This window comes from Equus przewalskii, chromosome 16 (assembly GCF_037783145.1).
Source record: "Equus przewalskii isolate Varuska chromosome 16, EquPr2, whole genome shotgun sequence".
Classification (NCBI taxonomy): Eukaryota; Metazoa; Chordata; class Mammalia; order Perissodactyla; family Equidae; genus Equus; species Equus przewalskii.
This window is the reverse complement of record NC_091846.1, coordinates 64484937-64511328: the sequence shown is the minus strand read 5'-3', so window position 1 is coordinate 64511328 and position 26392 is coordinate 64484937. Positions and strand designations below refer to the sequence as shown.

General features: G+C 39.4%; 1 protein-coding gene across 2 annotated transcripts in view; it reads left to right on the top strand.

Moving 5' to 3' along the window:
* DCT (dopachrome tautomerase) overlaps nucleotides 1-26020 on the top strand; it is an 80766-nt gene extending 54746 nt beyond the window's left edge. For both annotated transcript variants that reach the window (XM_070579060.1, XM_008532909.2), the window contains 6 exons: nucleotides 856-956; nucleotides 1092-1258; nucleotides 4070-4249; nucleotides 5843-5978; nucleotides 17421-17622; nucleotides 21696-26020. In XM_070579060.1, the coding sequence (XP_070435161.1) occupies nucleotides 1206-1258; nucleotides 4070-4249; nucleotides 5843-5978; nucleotides 17421-17622; nucleotides 21696-21865 (741 nt within the window). In that variant the 5' untranslated portion in view covers nucleotides 856-956; nucleotides 1092-1205 and the 3' untranslated portion in view covers nucleotides 21866-26020. The remainder of the gene's footprint in view (nucleotides 1-855; nucleotides 957-1091; nucleotides 1259-4069; nucleotides 4250-5842; nucleotides 5979-17420; nucleotides 17623-21695) is intronic.
* The last annotated feature ends 372 nt before the right edge of the window (nucleotides 26021-26392 follow it).

Genomic DNA, 26392 nt, shown 5'->3' with positions numbered 1-26392 from the left:
GTAGTTCCAGTGGCCAGCCAAATCGGTTTGAATGTATTTTTCTCTCGTCTAGTCTTGGCAGCCATGCTTGTCAGCTAGTAGTTGCAACTGATTGATGGCTGAGGCAAAATCTGTGGAAGTCCTTTTTGGTTCTATAAATGCTGAATTAGGACTAAGTATAGTTGAAGTTACTTTATTATTATTAATCCCTCTCTTATAAATGTGTGCATTTGTAAGGACTAGGTTAGAAAATGTCTTTTAAAAACGTATTTCATTTAGGTCTCAATGATCTACTCCTTTGGATACTCTTCTTGCATCTTAATGACATGTTGCTTGAAAATTAAATATATAACAGGGGCTTTTTTTTTTGAGGAAGATTAGCCCTGACCTAACTACTGCCAGTCCTCCTCTTTTTGCTGAGGAAGCCTGGCGCTGAAGCTAACATCTGTGCCCATCTTCCCGTACTTTATATGTAGGATGCCTACCATAGCATGGCGTGTCAAGTGGTGCCATGTCTGCACCTGGGATCCCAACCGGTGAACCCCGGGCCACCGAGAAGCAGAACGTTTGAACTTAACCGCTGTGCTAGGGGGTCGGCCCCTATAATCGGGGCTCTTAAAGCTGAAAGTGACCTGAATTTCTCCGGATCTCTGTCAACTATCAAACTTTTGAGAGATAAAGGAGAATTTATCCCAAAAATGCTAGTTGCTTCTGAAATTGTTTTGTTGATGTTGTTTTCAGAGAGATGAATGACAAAAACACTTTTTTCCAACTAAAACATCATGGACTTATTGGCTCTGTAGACACATCCCAGGTAAGGTTTAACATTTAAAAAACTTTATTCTGTGATCTTTAATTAGTTTCCCAATTGTTTAGGACCAGGGCGCCCATATAAGGCCATCGACTTCTCACACCAAGGACCTGCCTTTGTTACATGGCACCGGTACCATTTGTTGTGGCTGGAAAGAGATCTCCAGGTTGGTGAAAACTATACATTTGGCTCTTTTAATTTTGCTATAATTTTGGAGACTCATATCAGTCTTTGCACTACTCGCTTTCTTGTTGTACCTGATGGCGTGAATTAAATGACTAGATATGCCCTTTGCTTCTAGCGACTCACTGGCAATGAGTCCTTTGCTTTGCCCTACTGGAACTTTGCCACTGGGAGGAATGAGTGTGATGTGTGTACCGACCAGCTTCTTGGGGCAGCAAGACAAGACGATCCGATGCTGATCAGCCAGAATTCAAGATTCTCCAGCTGGGAAATTGTCTGTGATAGGTAATGGCACGTGTACCTGCAATGGAAATCCAGACACCATATTTTCTTACGTCTGAGAGATGGAGAGTCACTCTATATTTAAGTTTCAAATGCATGTTGGGTTCTGTTTAGATGTTTCTGAAAATGATTTTCCTGAGGAAGATGGGAGTTTAAAAAATTATAAGCCCTTTAATAAAAAAATAGAGGTATGGAAACCACATTTGTGAATTAAGTATGCTTGGCCATCATTTTTTTTCATTAACTTTTTAAATTGTGCTCATAATAGCTTATAACATAGTGAGGTTTTGTTTGTCATACACCATATATATGCCACTTCACCCCTTGTACCCACCCTCCACCCTCCTTCCCCTGGTAACCATTAATTTATTTTCTTTGTCCATGAGTTTGTTTATATTCTGCATATAAGTGAAATCATATGGTGTTTGTTTTTCTCTCTCTGGCTTATTTCGCTTGACATCATGCCCTCAAGCTTCATCCATGTGATTGTGAATGGGATGATTTTGTCCTTTTTTATGGCTGCATAGTATTCCATTGTATATATCTATACCACATCTTCTTTATCCAATCATCCTTCACTGGGCACTTGGGTTGCTTCCATGTCTTGGCTATTGTGAATAATGCTGCAGTCAACATAGGCATGCATAAGTCTCTTTGAATTGTTGCTTTCCAGTTCTTTGGGTAAATACCCAGTAGTGAGATAACAGGGTTATATGATATTTCTATTTTTAATTTTTTGAGGAGTCTCCACACTGTTTTCCACAGCGGCTACACCAGTTTGCATTCCCACCAGTGGTGTATGAGGGCTCCCTTTTCTCCACAACCTCTCCAACATTTGTTGTTTTTTGTCTTGGTGATTATAGCCATTTTGATGGGTGTAAGATGGTATATAAGTCTAGTTTTGATTTTCATTTCCCTGATGATTAGTGATGTTGAGCATCTTTTCATGTGCCTGTTGGGCTTGGTCTTCATTTTGAGATCAACTGTTTCAAAATTAGAAGTAGTTCCTGCATTCAGCCCACACTTCTTAAGCACTGATCATATTCTAATCAGTGTAATAGTGCTGAGAATACAAGGATGAATAAAATATAGCTTCCCTTTTGAATATCGTATTGTGTTTACAAAGGTAAATTGCTTGTAAACAAGTTACAAAACAACGTGAGAAGTATCTTAATGGACATATGTGCACAGCCAAGAAGAGAGTCAGGAAAAGTCTCTAACAGGTGGGGATGATTATCCAGGGACTTTAAGTAGGCACAGACCTCAGCTAGATGTAGGGGAGGGTGGTGAGTGTGTCCCAGATGGAGGGGACATCACGTCTGAAGCTAGAAAAGTCTGTTGTAGCAGTCTGGTAGGGCTGGGCCACGGGTGCTAGTGAGTTGAGAGGACAGGCATGGGGCAGGGGAGAATGGCCTCTGAAGTACCAAAGAACACACACGCAGACCAGCAGCCCGCAGCCCATGAAGAGTTCTGTCCTCAGTGATCCCTTGCATTTGTTTCTGTTTCCCGGAACACATGCAGAAAAAGCTTCCTCAAGGGACTCCTCTGGCTTCCTTTATTCATTTGTTTCCTACGACATCCTCCTGTTTTTAACCCCACTACTCTAGCTTTCCTCTTCTGTATCTTTCGACTACTCATGGCACAGAGCTTCATTGCCAACACCCCCAGGCTGGGTGTGCGCGTGTTTTCAGGGGTCTAGGCCTGGCTAGCAGGGGTCCCACCTTCTGCATCTTAAGATTTTCCTACAGCCCTCCAGACAGTGCTCCAGAATATGTAGGGACGTAGTAGGCGCTTTTTACATGACTTAGTGTAATTTCATAAAACACCATTTCTCACAGTGCCTTGGGGTATTAATAGGTAGGACATGAAAAGAGATTTCTATGATCCAATAAATTTAAGGAATGCTGAGTTGAAAAGATTTTTTAATTTTAGAACGTAAAGAGCCTTTCTTATGTAAGCGTATCGCTATTCTTCAAGAGGGGCCTGCACTGCACTCACTGACCCGGCACCTTTATTGCACAGATCGTCTCACCGGAACACACTGGGGAAATGCAGCTTTGGAGGCCTTTTTTGCCTAGTTTTCAGGCACTGGCCTCTTTCACCCTCATGCTTGTGCTGATTCCATTCTCACATCCCTGGCACCATGCCCTCACCCATTAAAAGCCACAGAGAAACATCTTTAAACTTTTATGTCTACCAATGAAATAATGCTCTGATGGTGGAATTCCAGGCCGTAACAGACGTGTAGGATATAGCCTTTCATGGCATGGCCCCTCCTCAGCCTCCATGTTTGCCACATAACCATCCCTACTGCCTTGGAACATGTTCTAATACAGCGTTTCTGCTAATGCCGCTCCTCTGTATAGTTTCATCTGATTTTACTCTGACCACCTCCATCTGCCTTCCGTTTGCCTAAAACGCTTTCCCAGTTTACACAGACATTTCTGACCAAACTGGCTTAGCTCAGTATAACACGGGGCACCCTGGTCTCTTTTCAGTTACTTCAGATTCAAATGCGCATGACAGGAGTCACCGTCTTGCCTTGTAATGGTAATTATTCTTACTGTCTCTCCAGTGGAATGGTAATTATTCTTCATCTTTATGGATATATTGATATGTTATGGGATCTTGGTTTTTGAAACTCCTTAATCCATAATTACTTTCAGAGGTAGTAGTTTTAGCACGTATTTTTGACCCTTGTAAGGTAGCTGTAATAAAATTTTATCATGACCTGATTGGGTTACTTGGCCCAAAGTTATGACACTCTCTATCCATGAATTGACATATTATCTTTAATCTCCTTACAAATCTTAGCTTAGATGACTACAACCGCCGGGTCACCCTGTGTAATGGAACCTACGAAGGTTTGTTGAGAAGAAATCAAGTGGGAAGAAACAGTGAGAAATTACCAACCTTACACGACATACAAGATTGTCTGTCTCTCAAGAAGTTTGACAATCCTCCTTTTTTTCAGAACTCTACCTTCAGCTTCAGGTTGGTGCTCTGAACTCTGCTAGACTGGCATTTTTTGACACTTTCAGATTTTCATGCCTGTTATGACCTGGAAGGAAATCCAGGTCTTGGGAGACGTTTACAAAGCTAAGTAATGGAGAAGTGCTTGATAGGACTGGATAACAAGAGGTCAGTGTTAGGAAAGTCATCATCCATCCACTATAATTAATAGTGTAGATTTAACATCTCCTAACTTAGCTATTCAAAAGCATCTTTTGTATTTCTAATTTCTGTAAAAATAGAGGTACAGTCTTCAGGACCAGGGAACTCGTTAAAGACAGCATTTAGAATATTTGCTCATACTCTTTCTTTTTATTTTCTTAAAAAAATTTGTCAGCCATAGACTTTCATATTGGGGTCTAAAATCTCAGAGGAGTATTACAGAGTAAATGCAGCTCAAATTACAGCATAGCAATGACATCACAATGCTTGAAATTTCAAGACCAGCTAACAATTTTGTCCCTCCAAAAAGACTTTGAGAAGTATGAGAAATATGTATGGATATAAATGATTTTAAACAAAGATAGATGGGGCTCCATAAAAGAATGGTGGATAGATAGATTCACGGTCTTCTACCAGACCGAATTCTCTCTCTCATAACTGTGTGTAAACTATACAACTGATGGGTTATTTGGGGCCAGGGGCAGAGTGGACAGAACTTGAGTGCAGAGGTTGTGCTAAGTGTAGCAGGACTCAGAGTCTGTGCTGGAGTTGGTCACAGCCCTCAGAGTGATTTCAAAGTTGAGGTAAAGGGTGACATTTAAGACTGTCTTGAAATAGAGTGTGTATTATTGTTTTCACTGTGATAAAAATGTTATTGAAGCAGAGTGCAATCCATATAGATTTGAGTTAAGAGAGTGGTTCTCAATGTTCAGTGCCTAGACTTCCATCTGGGAGTTGGTTAGAACTCCAAATTGTTGGGATCCAGCCCGCACCTACTGAATCAGAAATTCTGGAAGTGGGGCATGAAATATGTGTTTTCCTCCAATGATTCCAATGTATGCTTAAATTTGAAGCTCACTGAGTTAGGGTATGGACAATTGACAATTAGAATTTCCTGAAAATGGGGAGAGGGAAAAAAGAGAAGGATAAGGGGAATTGGGGGATATATTTAGGATGCTGAATGTATTACAGTCAAACTGCAGGTCTCTTTAGTTGAGAAATATGAATATAGGATTATATGTTAACTCAAAAAATATTTAATGATCATAGACTGTGTGCTGGTCATGGTACTGAGCCCTGGCAATAAAAATCTGAAGGATATATAGTCACTGCCCTCTAGGAGTTCATAGTCCGGCGTGGGAGACAGAAATGAAGATAATTAATTGTCATACAGTACACAAAAGAGATATAATCCAACTTAGCAGGTACAGAAGTAGCATTGATTAAGAGTTCCATCTCCTTAGAGGAGATCATCATTAAAAGTTGGGGCGAATTGTTAATTAATTAGCTATGACAGAGCTTCTCATTTTCCTACCCAACTCAAATGAGAAGAGTGTTGTCTAGGCTGGAAACAATCCAAAGAGACTTTTATTAATCCATGACTTTTATTGCTGACATGCTGATTTCTCTCAGGAATGCCCTGGAAGGGTTTGATAAAGCGGATGGGACCCTGGACTCTCAAGTGCTCAGCCTTCATAATTTGGTTCATTCTTTCCTGAACGGGACAAGTGCTTTGCCACATTCTGCGGCCAATGATCCCATTTTTGTGGTATGTTCAAAGACTCAGAGTAGATGAAAATTTTCTAAACAATATGTTGGATTTATTTGCCTTTCAATAAGATTAAAGTTTGGGATGTGTTTTATTCTCTGTGGGAACCATGGGATTTATGCCTATGTGAATTAACTTTAATCTGCATCATAGGGGTGGTTAGATAGCATCTGAAGTTCCCTCATCAGAAACCCATGCTGCAGAGATGGTTAGCTTTGGAATGACCCCAGCCAGGAGTTTACAGTCCAGAAGTGGATTCATAAATTAGCATAATAATATTATAAATTAGGTCATAACTTAGCATAATATGTATCATAAGTTAGCATAATAGAGTGTCTCAGGCATTAGAAAAGCCTGAAAGGATTTGGGCTCTTGCTGGGTGATTTTGGGAGGGCTTAAGGAAGCAGGGCTTTGCTGTGGATTGGATGCTGTCAGGAAGCAGGGGTAATTCTGATTGGGTATCCCAATAGTTCTTCTCTCTAGGGTGGGCAGACTAATTGGTGAAGCAGCGGCAGTCACTTGTATTAGCCAGAAAGGGCTAATCTTCATGTTGGGTATTTTGTGGTTTGGACAATGTTCACGTTTTGTCTGCGATGAGACACGATTATGGAATTGCCTTGGTTTTATCCTGATCCATCACAGTCACAGAGTGGCCTTATCTGGTGTTGATATTCCATGTAACATTCCTGTTTACGTCCAACAGGAGAACACCGAGACCTTGCTGATAGGGCTAGGCCAGCTTCTGGATGTCAGAGCCTGCTTTGTTTCCTCAAGTAAAGCTCACCGAAGCTGGCTTAGAAGCTTTAGATGACAGAAACGTTTGTTTCTCAGCTGCTGAACCCAACAAAGTATCTGCTCCACAGACACTTCACTCACCATCCACTATTTTAACACAGTCCGTCTGTCTTCAGGGTCGTGTCTTGGATAGATGGTTTCAGAGCAATTACAAGAAGAAATTTCACTGCTGGCCCTTTTTTATTTTGCCAGTATTTAGAGTTTACATTCTTATCCAGTTGGATCACACTGTAGCAAACAGACACTGTATGGTTTTTTCCCCGAGTTTTCCTGATCTTAATGTTACTCTTAGCAGTGTGTCTTAGTCTGCTCAGGCTGCTGTGACAAAATAACACAAACTGGGTGTGGCTTAAACAACAGAAATTTATATCTCAGAGTTCTGGAGACTGGGAAGTCCAAGATCAAGGTGCTGGCTGATTCGGTTCCTGGGGAAAGTTCTCTTCCTGGCTTGCAGACCACTGCCTTCTTGCTGTGTCCTTACATGACAGAAAGAGCAAGGGAGTGAGCTCGCTGGTGTGTACTTCTTATAAGGACAACTAACCCCATCTTCTTAGGGCCCCACCCTTATGACCTCATTTAACCTTAATTACCACCTTATAGCCCCATCTCCAAATACAGTCACATTGAGGATTAGGCCTTCAACATATGAATTTGGAGGAGGAAGGGGCCACAAATCAGTCCACAGCACAATGCATCCTGAAACCATCAGTTTACAGCAGTTTGTTTCTCTGGACTCCTGGGAGGCCACATGATATAGTCAAAAGAGCACTGGATTACAAGTCAAATCAGTTCTATTTAGTCCTGACTTGTGCAGTCTTGGGAGCCTCATTGAACTATGTGGAGCCTCTGTTTCCCACTCTGCAAAGTGCGGGTCACAGGCTGGATCTGGCTTCGGGGAAAAGTGTTGTACTCATTAAAGCAACTCGTCATAAATTAGGATATTATGATGCTGCTCTGGCAACTGTCAAGTACAATACAAATGTCATCATAAACATATGACTGTGTCTTGTGGTAGTGAGTGGGAACGGATTAGAGAACTATGTGTTGGGTTTGAATTTGCAAATCCTAGTTAAGTTTCCTTGTCTTGTGCTCCATAGTAGACAGTTGTGCCCTAAGGTGATTTACTGACAAATACAAAGTCAGACGTATTTCAAAGATGATGGTTATTTTCACTCCAGCCAGGGTACAAAAAAGGGAGATATGAAGAGCAAGGGTAGAGATAGAGCTTCCAAGGATTCTAACCTTGTCTGGTGGTGTGAGGGTCCCGGTAGCTTTCTGGACTCCCAGATAGGTAGAAGCAGGTAAGAGTGAGCTATAAGAAATCCTGGGATGGGAGCAGTTGGTGGAGGTATTCCTTCTTCCTAAAAAATGTTTCTACCCTCCTATTTGTGTGGTAGCAATAAATGAAGGAGTTGTCGGAAATGTGGACTATTGGTCCCAACTTTTAATAAGGTGGGGGCTTACCTGTGAGGCCTCTGCAGCCATCTTTGCTCTTCTGTAGGATACCTGTCTTGTTCAGTGGTTCTAACTTTATCTTTCACCTCCTTTTTCTGGCTATCATCTCAGCCATCAGCTTATGCCAAACATTTCTGGTGTCTACCTTCTCTGCTATGTATCTATACATCTATTTATCTATACTATATGTCTCTAAATAAGTCTTTTTTAAAACATACATTTTCAATTATATAATTTGTACACGCAATCTATCATAAAGAAAAATGTAACAGTACTCCTTATCTAGTACTCCAAAATATTATGAGTAGAACAGCATAATCCTCCTTCAAGTTGAGGTTTATACGCCAAATCTTTCTTGCCTATGAAAGGAAATAAGAGTGATGCTAGTAATTTGATTTTCAGCCTCTTGTCTCAAGGACTGCTATGTCTTATCTCCTCCTTTTGAGGAAGCCCACTAAGTGTGCAGGCTTGGCAATATTTTTCTCTGAATGACCGGATAGCAAGTATTTTAGGCTTTGCAGGCCAAATGACTTCTGTTGCAGCTACTGAACTCTGCCACTGTAGCATGAATGCAGCCACAGGGAAAACATGAACAAATGAGTGTGGTGTTCTAACAAAACTTTATTTATAAAAACAGGCGGTAAGGCCTATTTGACCCACAGGCTTTAGTTTGCCAACCCCTGCACTAAGGGATCAATGTCCCTGCTCTGCAGTAGGGATATCTCTCTAGTCATTATTTCTCTTCTTGATTTAGGTGGAAGCCATGACTTTATAGACGAAGAATTCCATGACTTACATATAGTTCAAAGATAGCAGATGTTTAGTTGTCCTTGTCTTTATTACTTTCAACATATTTAACATTTAAAATTTTGTTTTCCTTTGGTATGTGTTATCATGTGCGTATAAATAAACAAAAAGCCACGGCCTTTCTTTGAAGGCACAGGTGGAATGTTTTGGCGCTAATTCCAGAATCCACAAACACCGTAGGCTGTTTACAAAGAGTTTCATGTTGAAGCCATTTGAGCCTTAAATGACTTTTCACATATTGAGAACTAGGTTAAAGCATTTAAGTTAGAGTTACAGCTTCTGAAATTTCAAGTTCATGAGGCAATTCATGTAAATGTGTTGCATACACTGCATACAACATTTATTAAAATTGTTTTTATGAAATCTCTTCAAGCAAGAGAGACACAAAGTGTAAGCGATCACAATAATGAGTGAAAGAAAGTTTAACATTAAGATACAGAAAAAACTCTGAACCAATCTCTGAAATTCTAATATTTCCTAATTCTAATAAGGTAATTGAAGGAAATGCACACATTTGTCCTGGAAAATAAGATCAGATCACAGGAATGCTAAGTTGTGCTGTCTTCAATATTAAATTTAGATATAACCTAGAAAAGAAAAAAATAGGGAAAAGGATAGATTGTAAAGTTAAATAGTTGAGTTAACTGCCAAGAAAGAAACATATCAGAGACTAGTAATTTTCTCCCCAATTCCTAAAGATACTATTCTTAGGGTGTATTTGGATGTTATCCCTTTAGAAAGGTGCATTTGGCAAGTTCCAATTCTTTCATTCCTCTGTGGCTGGGGGATTCATAGGTTGCATGGTTAATCCTCACTGAATAGCTGGTGTGTTTGTTCTCCCCCTTATACACTGAAATTCCAAATGGAGTAAGACATACAAGTAGCCTTATTACCATTGGTATTTCTTAACAAAGACAATTAACTGGATTAGATGGGTTCATTAATTTAGGGATATAAAAGCAAGAAAAGAGAAAATGAGTTTCTAAAAACAAAGATCTGAGGAAGTACACTATGTCAATCCTGTAAAACCCCTTCTGACTCTACTGTTCTAGGCTGCAATACAACTAGTAAGATTAATGGGTCATAGTAACAAGTATAAAATACTTCTGAGTTAGTATGTGTTTAACTGAAATTTTTAAAAAGAAGTGTATAGGACATTGCTTTTTTCTCCCCAAGAGTGAAGCACTTAAAAATGGACCCATTTTATTTATCTTTCTTAAAAAAAGAACAGTCATAATTAGACTAATACTTTTAGTAATTAAAACAGCATTGTTTTATTCTAATTTTTTAACAGTTTAGTGGTTTTTAATGACATAATTACAGAAATATTGGCAAAAAAATGTTAAAATGTCCACAGTTCCATCTCAGTTTTTTCTGCTTCTTTTCATATCTTCTATGTTTTATGTAGTTGCAATTATAATGCACACATTACACATGATATTCCACTTTCACTTCATTTATTTAATTTTTAGGTTGTTACATAGTTTCCTAAATTCTTTAGTTAAAAAATTTTTAAATGTATAATGCACAGAAGAGGTTCAAATGCAAAAGGCGCAAAATGAAGTACCTGTATCAAGCATCTCCAGCAATCCATTATCATTTTTTCCTATTCTTGAAGATATATTTTATAAATATGGAAGCAAACCTGTTTACTTATTTATCCTCACTTTTTTGTCCAAAGGGTAGCATACTATAGACACTCCTGAGATGTTTTTTTAACTTCTTCTAAATCACTCCATATCCGTTCATACAGGACTTTCTCACTCCTTTTTTAAGGATTATGGTATTCTACAGTGTGGCTTTATCTTGAAATATTTAACGTGTCTCCCACTCATGTGCATTTAAGTGGTTTCCAATCTTTTGCTTTTTAAACAATGCTGCAGTAAATGGACGTGTAGGGTAAGTCGAGAGAGCAGAATCGCTGGGTCAAAGGTTAAATAAATGCATTTGAAATTTTGATAGACGTGCCAAATTGCCTTCCAGAAGGCTGAATCATCTTCCCTCTTACAAGCTGTGCAGCAGAGTGACAATTCCTGCACTCTTTCTCATTGGTAAAGTGGGTTATTACACCTGTTCGTCTTTGCCAATCTGACAGGTGAAAATGGTATTTCAGTGAGTTTTAATTTGCGTTTCTCTTCTTTTTTTTTCAGATTTTATTTTCCCTTTTTTCTCCCAAATCCCCCAGTACATAGATGTGTATTTTTAGGTGTGGGTCCTTCTAGTTGTGGCATGTGGGATGCCACCTCAGCATGGCTTGACGAGCGGTGCCATGTCCACGCCCAGGATTTGAACTGGCAAAACCCTGGGCTGCCGAAGCAGAGCATGGGATCTTAACCACTCGGCTACAGGACCGGCCCCTGCATTTCTCTTCTTATAAATGAAGTTCAGCTTCTTTTTTTTTTTTTTAAAGAGTTTTTTTTTTTTTTTAAAGATTTTATTTTTTTCCTTTTTCTCCCCAAACCCCCCCGGTACATAGTTGTATATTCTTGGTTGTGGGTCCTAGTTGTGGCATGTGGGACGCTGCCTCAGCGTGGTTTGATGAGCAGTGCCATGTCTGCGCCCAGGATTCGAACCAACGAAACACTGGGCCGCCTGCAGCGGAGCGCGTGAACTTAACCACTCGGCCACGGGGCCAGCCCCAAAGTTCAGCTTCTTTTCATACATTCAAAGAACCATTTGCATTTCCTTTTCTGTGATCTGTCTCTTCATATAGGATAATAACTTCTGGAAAGAGAAAAAACCCTAAAATTTCATAAGAGAATTAGTGAAAGTGGTCTGTTGTCTGTGTAGTCAGTAACAAAATACAACATCCTCTTTTGATATTTTATTTTTCTTGAAAACCCAATATTCTGTTCATATAAACATGTGTTTTCTAGGTTTCACTAGCTTATGAGAAGCTACTATGATCACTGACACCATATCCAACCTCTAGAACAGTGCCTGGGACTTAGCAGGTGCTCACTAAACTTTTGTTAGGAGAACGTTACATTATTGAGCATCTATTAATGTGCTGGATGTCATGCAAACATGACCTTTTAACTTCACAAAACTGTATGTTAAACTGCTCTCCTTGTTTTAAGTATGTGAAAAATGAAGTTCAGAGAAGCTAAGAAATGTGGTTAACACAAGGTGATGTAAACCGGTAAGTGGCCAAGCAGAGATTATAAGAACAGTTTCCTGGGGCTGGCTCTGTGGCACAGTGGTTAAGTTCACACTTTTGGCTTTGGCGGCCCGGGGTTCACTGGTTTGGATCTGAGATGTGGACCTATGCACCGCTTGGCAAGCCATGTTGTGGCAGGCATCGCACATATAAAGTAGAGGAGGATGGGCATGGATGTTAGCTCAGGGCCAGTCTTCCTCTGCAAAAAGTGGAGGATTGGTGGCAGATGTTAGCTGAAGGCTAATCTTCCTCTAAAAAAAAAAAGAAAAACAGTTTCTTACTCAAAATGTCCCCATGTCAAGTCTCCCAGCTCCAGTTTTGCCTTTTGTCAGTTTAGATAATTCTTAATTTGATCCTTTCACAATTAATTTCATTATAGCTGAGGAAATGTAGTCCTGTTAGATCATGTTAACAGGAATTAAGACTAATTCGTGAAGGGCAGGTCTGAATAATTTTGCTTGGCTTTTGAAGCATTCATGTTTTTAAAATGCCACATTCACTTAATTAACGTATGTATTTTTAAATAACTGACATGTATAGTCGCTAACTCCTAAGTAGCATAAACTTTTGGTGAATTTTATAGGAGCTGAGCTGTCAGAGAAGGTGGCTGGCCACCTACTTGGGCAGAGTCTCCCAGAGTGGCGGGATCTCTGTAGGCTGGGTCTGGGGGATGGTTTGGTTTTTTAACTTGGCAGCTGCTAAATGGCACCTGAAAGTGTTCTTTTCAACTCTAGACTTTATAGGGATAAACACATACACTACTGAGAACTAACTCTATATTAAAAGATGAACTATGTATACTTCATTATTGATGAAATTAAGTAGTCTAATGGTAAACTACAATTTATATACAAATCTAAGATAGTTCTAGCTTTGATTTGAGTTCCTCTTTTCCTAGAGCTTTGCTATTGCTTAGCCACGAATAGCCTGGGAATATCTCCGTTCTTATCTAGAATCTCCTCTGACATCACCCTGGTTCTCTCTGTTCGATTTGTTTTGTCTGCTTAAGGTGTATGCTGAACTGGTCACTTCTTTTAAAGCTGACTTACTAACAGCAGAATCTGTTTGCATCCGTTCAAAGTTTAATCCTTAAACTGCAAGCATTCTTCGTCAGGGACTTAGCAACTGAATTTCTTTTTTCTTTTTTAAAGATTGACACCTGAGCTAACATCTGCTGCCAATCTTCTTTTTTTATTTTTTCTTCGTCTTCTCCCCAAAGCCCCCCAGTACATAGTTGCACATTCTGGTTGTGAGTGCCTCTGGTTGTGCTATGCGGGATGCCGCCTCAGCATGGCCTGATGAGCGGTGCCGTGTCCGTGCCCAGTCTCGGAACCGGCAAAACCCTGGGCCACCAAAGTGGAGCTCGCGCACTTAACCACTTGGCCACGGGGCTGGACCCCAGCAACTGAATTTCTAATGCTCTTGATATTTCTTTTTGTATACATGCTGTTATATCTTGTATACAGTGTATATTGTTACATTTTATGTATACATACGTATATTTTAATAATAATAATGCTATTATACAAATCTATGCAGAAATAGTGCTTTCCTTATGTAACTCCTCCAAAATGTCTGAAAAATATCTTCTATTCTGTCTGCTTAGGATGCAAGGAGAGCATAGATAGGGAAGGACAAGAAGAGAAAATTAGAGCAAAATAGAAAACATACTGTCCTGCCTCAGCACTGCCTGGAAGACTCTATGATCGCTCCAATGTCCTTTTTTCTGTGACTGTTTCTCGTCTCTCACTATGCTAGGTACGGAGTAAGCAGCTCCCTGTGGCAGAGCTTCGTCAGCTAAGTAGAAGCTTGGGTGTTGTTTAACTATGTTTTGCCTATGACGTATGGCTTATCTAGGGAAATGTGAAACCAACATCTTGATTATACCTTGCTTCAAATCCTTGGCAGAACAAGGCAAGAACAAATAAATATTACCACAAAATAATAAGCATGATTAAATAGGTTTTTTAGGAATTCTCTCATTTAGAAAATGTGACTCAACTTTTTACTTTGGCCTTCTACCTTAAGTTTTAAATTGGAACTTCTCATATGGAACTGTACGTCTACTATGTGACTTCTAAATGATCACATACAAATTCTCTGAGGACCAGAGCACGTTCACATTACCACAACAAGATCCACTCTGATGATGAATGACATCTCTTGGACAGTAACATGCAAACTCGACTCGTGACAACCACAGTGTGCCGGTCTTTCGTAACATACAAATGTCTTTGCAGACAGCCTCAGGTTTCCATGGCACTCCTCCGTGGGCAAAAACGCTTCTCATGTCACCAGTGTGGCAGGAATCTGAATGTGCAGCCATCTAAGTTAAGGTTAAGTTTAATAGTAACTTTATCTTCCAATGATCTTGAGAAAGATAAGCATGCTTTCCCCATATTTTATTAAGTTTATTTATGCCCATAAGCACAATATTTGTTGATTAATTGCTTTCTCCTGCAAGGGTTACATTTAAAAACTTTGGGGCCGGCCCCATGGCTGAGTGGTTAAGTTCACGTGCTCCGCTTCGGCGGCCCAGGGTTCAGATCCTGGGCGCGGACATGGCACCTCTCATTAGGCCATATTGAGGCAGCGTCCCACATGTCACAACTAGAAGGACCCACAACTAAAACATTCAACTGTGTACTGGGGGATTTGAGTAGAAAAAAGCAGGGGGAAAAAAAAAGGAGACGAAGATTGGCAACAGTTCTTAGCTCAGGTGCCAATCTTTAAAAAAAAAAAAAAAGAAGCTTACTGCCTATGTTTAAAAAAAAAAAACCTTTACCTTCAGAGCCTATGTAATCACATTTTCTTCAATAATGCCTCCAGTTTGAAATTCAGTTGCTTTTTTTTCTTCCTGTACCTATGTTTATTTTGTGGGAACAAGGTAGAATAGGTTTGTATACCAACATTTGTAACCTCATTTCTGAAGCACTCAATTTTTAACACTATCACATAGCTAGGTATCTCTACAGCAGATAAAGCCACAAGAGTCCCCTTTTACTTTTATTACCCTCAAATTACATTTGGCCTTTACAGAGATAATAACTGAGCTCATTTTCAACTTGTATCCACAAGGATACCATTAGTTTCTCAAGAGTGATTCAAGGTATCTCGTGTAGGGACAATGTTCACAACTTTAACAAAAATACCCATTCTGCTGGTTGCACCACTTCTCTTTCTAGCCCGTGGACACGTTCTTGCTCATAGCATCTTGTTTATTGCATCCTTTGCATCTTCTTGGCACGCACTTGCCTTCTTTACTACAGTCTATAAACTGGGTTCTCTGGACAGAGTTCCCACTACAGCATTCATTGTATCATGTTTTATAGGCCTTCTGAGACCTATAATCTCTCCTTATTATTTTTCCCTGTTCTTTTATCTCTCCAAATTATGAATTGCTTTAGTCTTGTCCCCTCCTTAATTATTTACACTTTGCACTAGGTGAATTCCGATGCTTTCCAAAAGTTATTTGCTCCTTTTCCAGACGTGATGCGCCTTCTCAAAGGTGACTTTTTCTGAACTCCACTGTGGGAAACACTCATCACTTGCACTATCATGTCTTCTCCCAAAGTGGTTGCTTACATGATAAACTCTAGGCCTTTATTCCCTCTGGGCTTAAATTTTGTTACTCAAAGCCAAGGCTTTAGAATTCAAAAAATCTTTTCTCTCACTAAAAGCCCAGGTCTTATAATTTGATGTTTTGGTTTATAAGGTGATTGTCTCTGCCATGAGCTTTAAAAGTCTGTTCAGGAAATAAATCCCTTTAGTAAATCACTTGATTTCTTCTACTATCCCGAGCGTAGCCACGTGAGACAATACAGGCAGAAAGTTTTCACTGTTGCCTGAATAAGGGCAACTACATACAAGTAAGGGAGTGGGGGAGGAACCATGGGTATGATTTGAAAATGTTATCTACTAAATAAATAAGAGTAATACAAGCCAGAAGAACAACACAATTAAAGGACTTTAGAAGTGCAAAGAGTCATGGATTCAGGCAGGGACCAATGTCTCAGAACAGGGACCATTGAGCTGGTCCTTGAAAGACTGACACCAGAAAACAGAGGGAACAGCATTACAGGCTGAGGAAACAGCACCCACGAGAAAGGGGCCTGATTGGTTGAATTGTGGACAAAATAACACCGCTTTGCACGGCACTATCTTCAGCCAACAAATACTTACTAAGCATCGACTGTCCAGGCTGCCTGCTAAGCCTGAGTCTTCAAAGGTCAAAAGATCCTCTCCCTGACATTTAGGAGTTAGGGGTCTTGTTAGGGGAAATAGACAAATAGATAACAAGTTATATATAATTTGACTAGTGCTATCACTTGGGTACAGTTGGTGAATGGATGAATGAATTCACTTAACAAATATTTATTGAAAAAGTACCTCCCTGGCTGCATGTTACAGGCCCTGGGGTGACAGGTGCTGGGGCCATAGAGGGAAAGCAAAGCAGCCACTGTCCCTAAGCCCCTTGAATTTACTGTCTAGGAATGAACAAGGATCTCTAGTGGCCAGGCATCGAGCCTGGGCTGGACTCTGACATGTACATCCTGTTGCAAAATTGGGCTGTACATGTGGAAATTTTGCTGTTAATCTTTTAAATCTTGTAATAATTGCTGTATTTGAAAAGGTCTTCAACAGCTTCCTTGAGAAAATAAAAATGAGCACTATGCACATTACAACATTTTAGACTTTGTTTTGCTGGCATACCACTGAGATTTCAAATGAGAGGGTTATGAAATGAGTATATAGAATGGTGTTCCTGGTGAGGAAAATTTAAAAACCCATTTTGGAGATTTTCTCTTTTTTTACAGTCCATCTGTATTACAGTACTGGTAAACACAACCTCTTCTTTCTTTTCTTTTAAAACCAAAGCATCTGAATATTGACTAGACTGTGTATCTCATCGTACTTGCCTTTTTTCTGAACTCAATAATTGACACGCACTTTTGAAGGTCTCAGATGTCCCCAAATCAATGTTAAATCTGCAACGTGAATTTCATTTGTTCATTTGACAAGGGGGTTTATAGTGCTGTTTGGAGGGATGCCATCCATCCTTGAAAACTAAACTAAAAACGCCACTGGGTATGTCACTAAGATTAGACTGGGTATATGGAGCTTCCTCCTTCGAGAACCCCATTCCATTTCAGAGAAAGCTCCAATCAGATGGTCTGACTGAACAGACTGACCAATGTTAAACGCCATGGTCCCCTCTCTTTCAGGTCCTTCATTCCTTTACTGATGCCATTTTCGATGAGTGGATGAGAAGATTCAATCCTCCCGCTGAAGCCTGGCCTCAGGAGCTGGCGCCCATTGGTCACAATCGGATGTATAACATGGTTCCTTTCTTCCCTCCAGTCACTAATGAGGAACTCTTTTTAACCGCAGACCAACTTGGCTACAGCTACGCCATTGACCTGCCAGGTAACCAATACAGTTTCTAAGTGGGCGATTCATGCATCTTCTAAAGGAGCGTTCTTTCTGATGAGGATTTTAGGCTGGTTACTTTTAAAACTCCAGATGAGAAGCAGGCTCCAAGGTGTGCAATTTGCTTGCCCTTGAGAGACATTTGCATTTGTGAAGGAAGGGAGATGACCTTGTCTCTAGAAACTCTTAATGGGGAAGGCACGAACTTGGGATGGTTGCTGTCTGGCAATCTCATGTAGCTGATTTAGTGTGGTGGCTTCTGACCTGTACTTAATCCGATTTGATTCTTGTCTAAAAGTCATGGGATCACCCAATGACCAGACCCCACCTGCACTGATACCATTTTAACTTTTTTTTCATGTTCTTTCCTTTGTCTTGTAAAGAGATGACTCATATACCCATGCCTGAAAATTAGCCTTACACTCCACTCATGTTTGCAGCAGAAGCGGCAGCAGCAACATGCCAGCAGCAGCTCTGCCTGCCCATGGGTCCTGTCCCCATGCCAGTGGGGGCAGCAGAAGCGGCGGCAGCAGTGGCTCCTCCTGTCCGTGGGCCCTGTCCCCATGCAGCGGCCTGACTGCCCATGGGTCCTGTCCCCACGCTGGCAGCAGAAGCTCTGACTGCCCATGGGTCCTGTCCCCATGCTATTCCATACTATTCTCTAATTAAAAGAGCACTACTGCCAGATCTTAAGAGTCTAAGAAATCTTTCTTTCGACTCCTTGGCTCCCCGACCCGGCATCATTTCTTTCTTTCTTTTTTTTTTTTAATGCAAACAAGACCTTAAAGTTATATACGCAGATCTGATTAAGTTTATTGGCAATTTTCTAGAATATATATAAATTTAGCAAAACGACCCTCTAACCTACCAGTTAAACACCAGAAAAGGGACTGGTTAGATGACTGTTGTTTTGGAAAATTGAAAGTTGTTAAGAGACCTTATTCCACAGAGGAAGTATCTCCTCCTATACCTGATTTGACAATTCTATCTGAATTCATTGAAAACTGGCCGTGGTTTGAAATGTCTAGCCAATAAAATCAAAATGCATCAGCCACGTGTGGAGGGACCAGCAGGACTTCAAGATCTTTGCTTGAAGGCGGGGCTGGATTTAGGGTGGAGCAAGTGCAGCATTTGCCTTGAGCACAAAGGTCAAGGGGAGGCCAAAACCTTCAGTAGCCGAGATAAGTAAAAATGTTAACACAATATTTTAAAAAATCAAAATTAATGCCAAAAATCCATGATGAATACACTATCAAATTTTTAGATAAAGACAGGCTGTTGCTGTTTGTTTTATACCCCTGCATTATTTTGTAACAAGACCAATTATTTCCAACGAGCCCGGACCACTCCTGCTGGGTGGGTTTGTGAGGTTGATGTTGGCCTGCCAACAGTTTGGGCTACACCAGGCTTTATGTGTGTGATCTTTAATTAAAGTTTTTTAAGTCATGTTTTTAAATTATAAATTTGTTTACTAACTTTTCCCACTTGGTTCAAAATATGGGAGGATATTTTGATAAGTGTGTATGAGGGCACACATTTTTCTATTTGCCTAGGCCCCAGTATAGCTCCACGTGCCATTTAAGGAATTTTAGACAGGTCGGGAAAGGAAAGGTCAAACAATAAAAAATGTCTTAATTTGTCAAGAAGCTGAAAAACACACAGCCTATCTGCTGGTGGCTTTTCCTCATTTGTGTCTATCTCATCTTCCTTTCATCTCAGCCTACAGAGTTACCACAACAGTTTCAGAGCTCACATCTCTCTCTCTGACTTCAGCATCTTTTGGGCCCTGGAACCTGTCCTCTGCTTTTTGTTCTAGTTCTGCCTCGAATACTGCTTGTTCTCCTTACTGATTTGAAGTTTCCTTTCTTTGGGCAGCTGAGGATAGTTCTTTCAACCTCTTTCTCTTTTCTCTGGGATTGAATATCATAATAATCAAAAGTTTGGAATGTGCATTTTGACATGCTTCCATCTCTTCTGATGTCAGTCAATTAATAGGTATAGACAGAGAGCCTAAGTCTGCCCAGAATGTGTTAATTCATTAGAAGATACAAATTCATGTTCATTTATTGGTTTGACAAAGAAATTTACAATCCTGCCTGGGGAGACATAACTATAACCAAAGGTTGGAGAATGGGGTGAGAGGTTTGGGAAGGCAGGCGGGTCTTAAACTAGATTCAAAGATATTGTAGATCTTAGGTAGGTTAGGGAGAAAGAAGAGAGAATTTTAGACTGAAGAAGGGCTGCGAACACAAATGTGAAAGGTACACGTTGTCTACATAGAGGACTGTGAGAAGAAAGCCTGGGGGTAGTGGAAGGCTTGAGTAGAAGATTACTGTGAATTAAGGGTGGATCTGGGAGAAGGGCCTGATTACAGAGGGCCTTAAAAGCTAGGCAGAAACCCCAGTGAGATACTACTTCGCCCCCATTAGGGTAAGTACTACCAAAGAAGCAGGAAGTAACAAGTGTTGACGAGGATGTGGAGAAATTGGAATCCTTGTGTGCTACTGGTGGGAATGTAAAATGGTGAAACTGCTGTGGAAAACAGTGTGGCAGTTTCTCAAAACATTAAAGATTGAATTACCATATGATCCAGCAATTCTGCTTCTAGGTATACACCCCAAAGAATTGAAATCAAATACTCAAATATTGTTATGCCTCTTTTCATAGCAGGATTATTCACAATAGACAAAGGTGAACACAACCCAAGTGTCCATTGAAGGATGAATGGATAAACAAACTGTGTTGTATACATACAATGGAACATTATTCAGCCTCGAAAAGGCAGGAAATTCTGTCACACATTACAACGTGGATGAACATTGAGGACATTATGCTAAGTGAAATTAGCCAGACACAAAAGGACAAATACTGTATGATTCTACTTACATGAGATACCTAGAGTAGTCAGATTCATAGGGACAGAAAGTAGAATGGGGGGTGCCAGGGGTTTGGGGGTAGGAGGTTGGGGAGCTACCATCTCAGTTCTGATGAAAAAGTTTCTGTGGCTAGATGGTGGTGATGATTGCACTACAGTGTGAATGCACCAGATGCCCCAGAACTGAACACTTACAAATGGTTAAGATGGTAAAATATATGTTATATGCATTTTACCACAATTAAAAAAAATAATCATTTGATTCCTAAACAAAGAAATGGCAGAATAAAAATCTATGTTTTAAAAAGATGAGACTGTCAAACCCCCCCCCCCCCCAAAACCAAAAGAAAATGAAACTGTCACCAGATGCTGCTGGGTTATAGCAGGAGGATAAAAATTAAAATCTTCTTGGAGTAATCCCTTCAGGATGGGTCAGGACCCTCTGTGGGATTGGAGGAAAAGAATTAGAGGTAGAATTTTACATCTAGATGAGTGTAGGGTATAGAATAAAAATCCAAGTCAGAGAAAGTGAATTTAAGAACAGCTGGCCAAGGATAAAAGAATTGTGAAAGACATGGCAAATAGGCATAAATATACTAAAAATGAAATCCATTAATTTTGTAGAAGAGCGTTCATAAAATATAGTTGAGTAGAGGATTGGATCTATCATGGGGAAGATTCAGATTTTATTTGAATGGGTACAAATTTCCTCTGCTCCTGTTATTGAATGTCTCCTGTTGTAACAGCCCATCTGATCTCTCTCACACATTTATCACCCTATCCAAAGGCAGAGACAAAGGCAGAATTCCTCTACCTGAGAGTTGTGTGTTTTGCAGTTCCCCAGACACCATTTTAGCCTGCAATTTTACAAATGAGTTTTTAACTCACGAAGGTAGTTATATACTTCCTTGGAGGGTTTATTCTGTATAAGTATTTATTATAAGAAATTTTTAAAGTGCAATAAACTGTCTTTAAATAACGGAATTCCATTTCCCACTTCTTCAAGAAAAACAGTTGTGGATATGATAAATAGTTGGTAAGAAAGGGGAAGATAAATTTTATTCTACCCAGTGTAGTTTTGCTTTATCAACAAAAATGCATGTGAAAGGCAAATTGGTTTATTCTTTCCTTTTCTAAGAGTATTCAGCTGATGAAAATCCTAATCATAGACTCTTCTCTTCTGCTTTAATTTCAGTTGAACAAACTCCAGGTTGGACCACAACCCTGTCAGTGGTTATGGGAATGCTGGTGGCTTTGGTTGGTCTTTTCGCTCTACTGGTTTTCCTTCAGTATAGAAGACTTCGAAAAGGATATACACCCCTAATGGAGACACATTTAAGCAAGAGATACACAGAAGAAGCCTAGGATGCTCACACTTACCCTAGAGAAGAAGCTGGCCAAGTTGTAGTTCTGACTCTGACAATGAACAAACTTTAGTATCCTTCCTTTAGTTGAAGATCTTTGGCATAGCTCCTCCAAATGTGGCGATGACCCCAAAGACAGAAGATGCTTATTTATAGTCTGGTTTGCTTGTTTGGCAAACTCAAGCTAAAGTGCTAGAGGCTATCTCTGCCATCAAACAAAGGTAGAGCTGATGGTTTGTGGTATCACATAATAATTCCCTATGTTGATTAAGCCTCCTCACGTTCTGAGAGCACTAAAAAAAACCTGATAGAGTGGATTCATTTTAATTTACGGGTCAGTGTAATTTGAGACCTGGACCAGATCACGGTTCCATCTTTCTTGGTCCAAAGGTCTTCGTTTGTAATGGGCTGGAGGTAGGGGGTGGCAGGTGCTACATGAATCTCCAAGGTCCATTTTAGTTATAAACATCTATGCTTTTAGGTGCCGAAACTGATAATTTTCCTGAGGCTTGTTTTTCTTCTTTGTCTTCTCTGTCTTTTCTTCTCCAGCTTTTAAAATGTTCTTGAAGATGAAAATAGGCCTTATTTTCCAAATAGGATGGAGAATAAATGAATGAATGAATGATAAATTCAGTTCTTTTTTGTAAATTGGACTTTACAGAATTTATCAAGTCTGCCATTTCTGACAGTAGGCATATCACAAGGTTCAATAGCTGGATAAACATTGATCCTATAGTGATAAATAAATAGACGAGGGATTAAATTATAGAGCTTTCTAGTTGTTACAAACCTCTTAACAAGCATAGAATCACTATTTCCAGGAAACGCTGACTGGTGAAGGCTGGCGAGGCGATAATCCTGAATATGAGGCAATTTGACTAGTGTTCCATTGCTCTGAGGCTCCCTTTGGCTGATCCTGAACCAGTTCCTTTACTAGGCAGCCTCAGATGAAAAATCTTTCACGTATAATGCATTTGGCTTATTTTTAAGAGTTGACTTCAGATTCATTAATGCCGCACCGTACTGACAGTTACTTACGAATACTCATCGATTAAGTGTTATCATTTAAAAGCAAACCATCCATACAAAATATAACAATTCAGAATTAAATGGTTATGTTCTGCTAAGCAATCATTAGGTCAAGAGATATAAGAATGAGGTAGTCTTTACTAAGAGGTTTAGACTTATTAAGATGATGCTTGCTGAGAACTTAATGGTCATTGAGATTTCAAGGCAAATTTCATCTGCTCCTATCTGGTACCTGTGCATCAGGAGTGAGCCCAAAGTTCTAGAAGGTGGCCCATCTATCTGTTCATTTCAGCCCCTCTCTATTGGAGTGAATGAGTGTTGATAGACTCCTGGAGCTGCCTTCTATATATGGGGGGCCTAGAAGGTGCAAGATTCATTAAGATAGTGTTATCTGCTGGAATAAGACTGTAAAAGCCAGAAAAATGAAAAAGCCCAATGTGACCTGAATTTGAGTTTGAGTGAGTCTCATAATCCTACAGGTATATCTGAGAGTAGGTTCAGTGGATGAGAATCAAGATAGCCCCGAGTTCTTCAGGGGGTGAAGCCCCTCTTGGGCATTTTTAGCCACAACCACATACATAGATCTCAACTCCTGCCTTTATTCGTGGAAAATTCAGCAATGGTTCAATAACATGCTCCACTCTAGAAGATTTATGCTCTGAACTCAGGGTTGTTGAGGAACACATTTTTACATCCTGTTTTTAAACCAAAAGAGAAATATATTAAAATGAAGCTATAATTGTGCATGGTAGATATGTTTCTGAAAAGTTAGGTATAAATCAATTATGCGTTAAAAGCATCAGGGGAAATTACTTTTTATAGATGAACTATTACGAATAATTCTATAAAGCACATAACAACCTCTAGCTTATCTTCCAGGTATATCAGAATTTTTATGCATCATATTCCCATAAGATTTTTTTTGAAGCAAGATCTATCTGAGGTAGAAAAAAAGAGTAATCATTTATACTTAGCTACTTTTATATATAGCAATGCTACTTTTTATAAATATTATGTTTTATAATGTCTTCCTAAGAGAAATAATTGCCTAATTTTGTAGTTCATATAAGAGGAATAAAATTTTCTAACATTTTCTAACATTATAATAAATCAATGATCAGTAAACCTTTTAACAAATCTAAAGGTAGAACAAACATGTGGAATAAAAAAGTTGGTATTTACTTACACTGAATATTATGCAGATAAACTCAGGCAATATCACCGAGCACTGTAGGGCTATACTTCTCATTAATAGGGAAAAAAATTCAACCTTGAAGAAAACGAATAGATCACTTTATATGCTTCTATGCACAGTATTAGAAAAACTGCATGTATATGAATTTTGATTTCAAAAGGAATGCTTTTACAAAGCTAACATTCAGAAGTGAACTGAAATCCTTTAACATCCTTCCTTTGTGAATTAAATTCTCTTCTAATTCTAACTCTTTGACATTAATTTGTGTCTTGCTTAGGATTTAACATTGTTAATTATAATAATCTTAATGAATAATTTCAATCCCACGTTAACAAGAAGTCTAAAACTTATTAAAGGAGAAAATAAAAATAAACCTTGTTTTGCACATTATTGTTTGTCTGTTGGGGGCTATTGCTTTTTAATTTGTGACATAAATTTCCATCTTTTTGACATTCAATATACATATATTGGATATGTGTATATATATAAAAACTACGTAACAACTACTTCACTTTTGAAAATAAGTTCTTAAACTGATGTTTCTACTTTCTTTTGAGTTTCTAAGGAATTGCTACTTCCTGGCATTCTGTTATACAGGTGGGAAAAGCAGACACCAGCCTTTTTTCAGGTGAAGAGTTTTGCTGTCCCCTTAGTCTAAAGACTGATCGTATGGTAGGAGTGGCGTTGGGTGGCTACTTAAGTCACTGACCAGGAAGGATCCTGCAGCAGCTAAGTGACAGATCCTCCTGGAAAGGCTTCCAGGTCAGTCAGCTTGTTGGAGACCCTCAGAATAAGGAAGTTAGAGCCAAGGAAGCAATGGCTATGTCGTGTCCGCTTCCACATCTAGACTTTAAGTTTCTTGAAGCTTGGAGAGGTCAGATTGTACCTCTCTCTGTACAGCTCCACTGCCATACTTTCAAAGCACTTTAAGTACTCAGAAACTGTTGATGGTTCACTGATACAGGGGCATAAAAGAGCCAATTCACCACTCCTCCCCACAACTGGGAGATAATTACTCTCCTTGATGCAATGGCAAATCCCAAGGTTAAACTCTTCCTGTTTCTACAGTGCCTTGCTCATCCTGAGTTCCCTATAAATATTTTTTGAATGAATAAACTAATCTCAAAGTAGAACTTGGACCATGAATTTAATAACAACCTATTTTTCAGATTCTGAGTTGTACATATACTAGGTGGAATTTTACTCTATGCAACCCAATACAAGGGGATACTTTTCAGCCCTATTTTCTTCTTGAGTGTATCTTCCCCCCATTGTTGGTAGGCCTTAATTCTACCATTTATAGGGACAAAGATAGAAAGTTAAGACCCCACAGTATCATTTTAAAGCCTTCCACTATCTGATGTCTTAAAAGCCTTGTTTCAGTGGACGGAGTTAGTGGGCGCATTATTCAGCCGGGCAAACCAGTGCCCTTCTTACACCGATGGACCTAAGAGTTTCTCCAGAAACTCTCCAAAGATGACAGGACTTTATCTTTAATGGCAATTCAAGCTGAAAATAACCTCTATGAACTTAATTATGCCTTGGCAGGTAGTTTAATGAAATCTTGAAAATAACACACAAGAAAATTCTGAGCAATAGGATAAGTTAAAGTTTTCTACAAAGAGACAAAACAAACGAAAACAAAAGATTCCTATTCAAGGCCTATATGCACTCTGTATTCTCACCAAGACTATATCTATTTGGCAGAAATCATTAACGCACCTGTGTTATTTGCCACGTTGACTCAAGTCGGACTTCTTGGATGTAACATGATTGAATTTGGTCCTTTCTCTTCCTGCCATTCTCTGCTCCTTTGGTGGTTTATAAACATAAGCTAAAACAGGTGTTTCTCAAATGTAATTGTTCTCTGTGTTGTAAATAACACCTTGCAGAATGTCCTTCTTTATTAAAATACCAGAACTTCCTGCCAGAGTCCACACTCTGATTACTCATTCACTTTGTATGTTATTGAGTGTTTCTGAATTTGTAATGAGCACAATGACCATCCTGATTAACAGCAGAGGGGAATGACTTACGCTAAAGCAAAACCTGCCCTCTTGTGTTTTATTAGAACATTGCACAATGTGGTAAAGTTCTTATAGCTATTTTTCTCTACCGTGGTTAATTGCACGGGTCAAAGAAAAAAACAAATAAATGCCGGGAGATTTGCCATGAATTCAGAAATCAGAGAAGATGAAGCACAATATTTAGAAGGAAATGATTTCCTGTGCAGGCAAAGTAATCATATAATTAAGGCTTTTAGAATTTCCTTTAGTATATTCTGATATGTTAAGTGTTCACCAG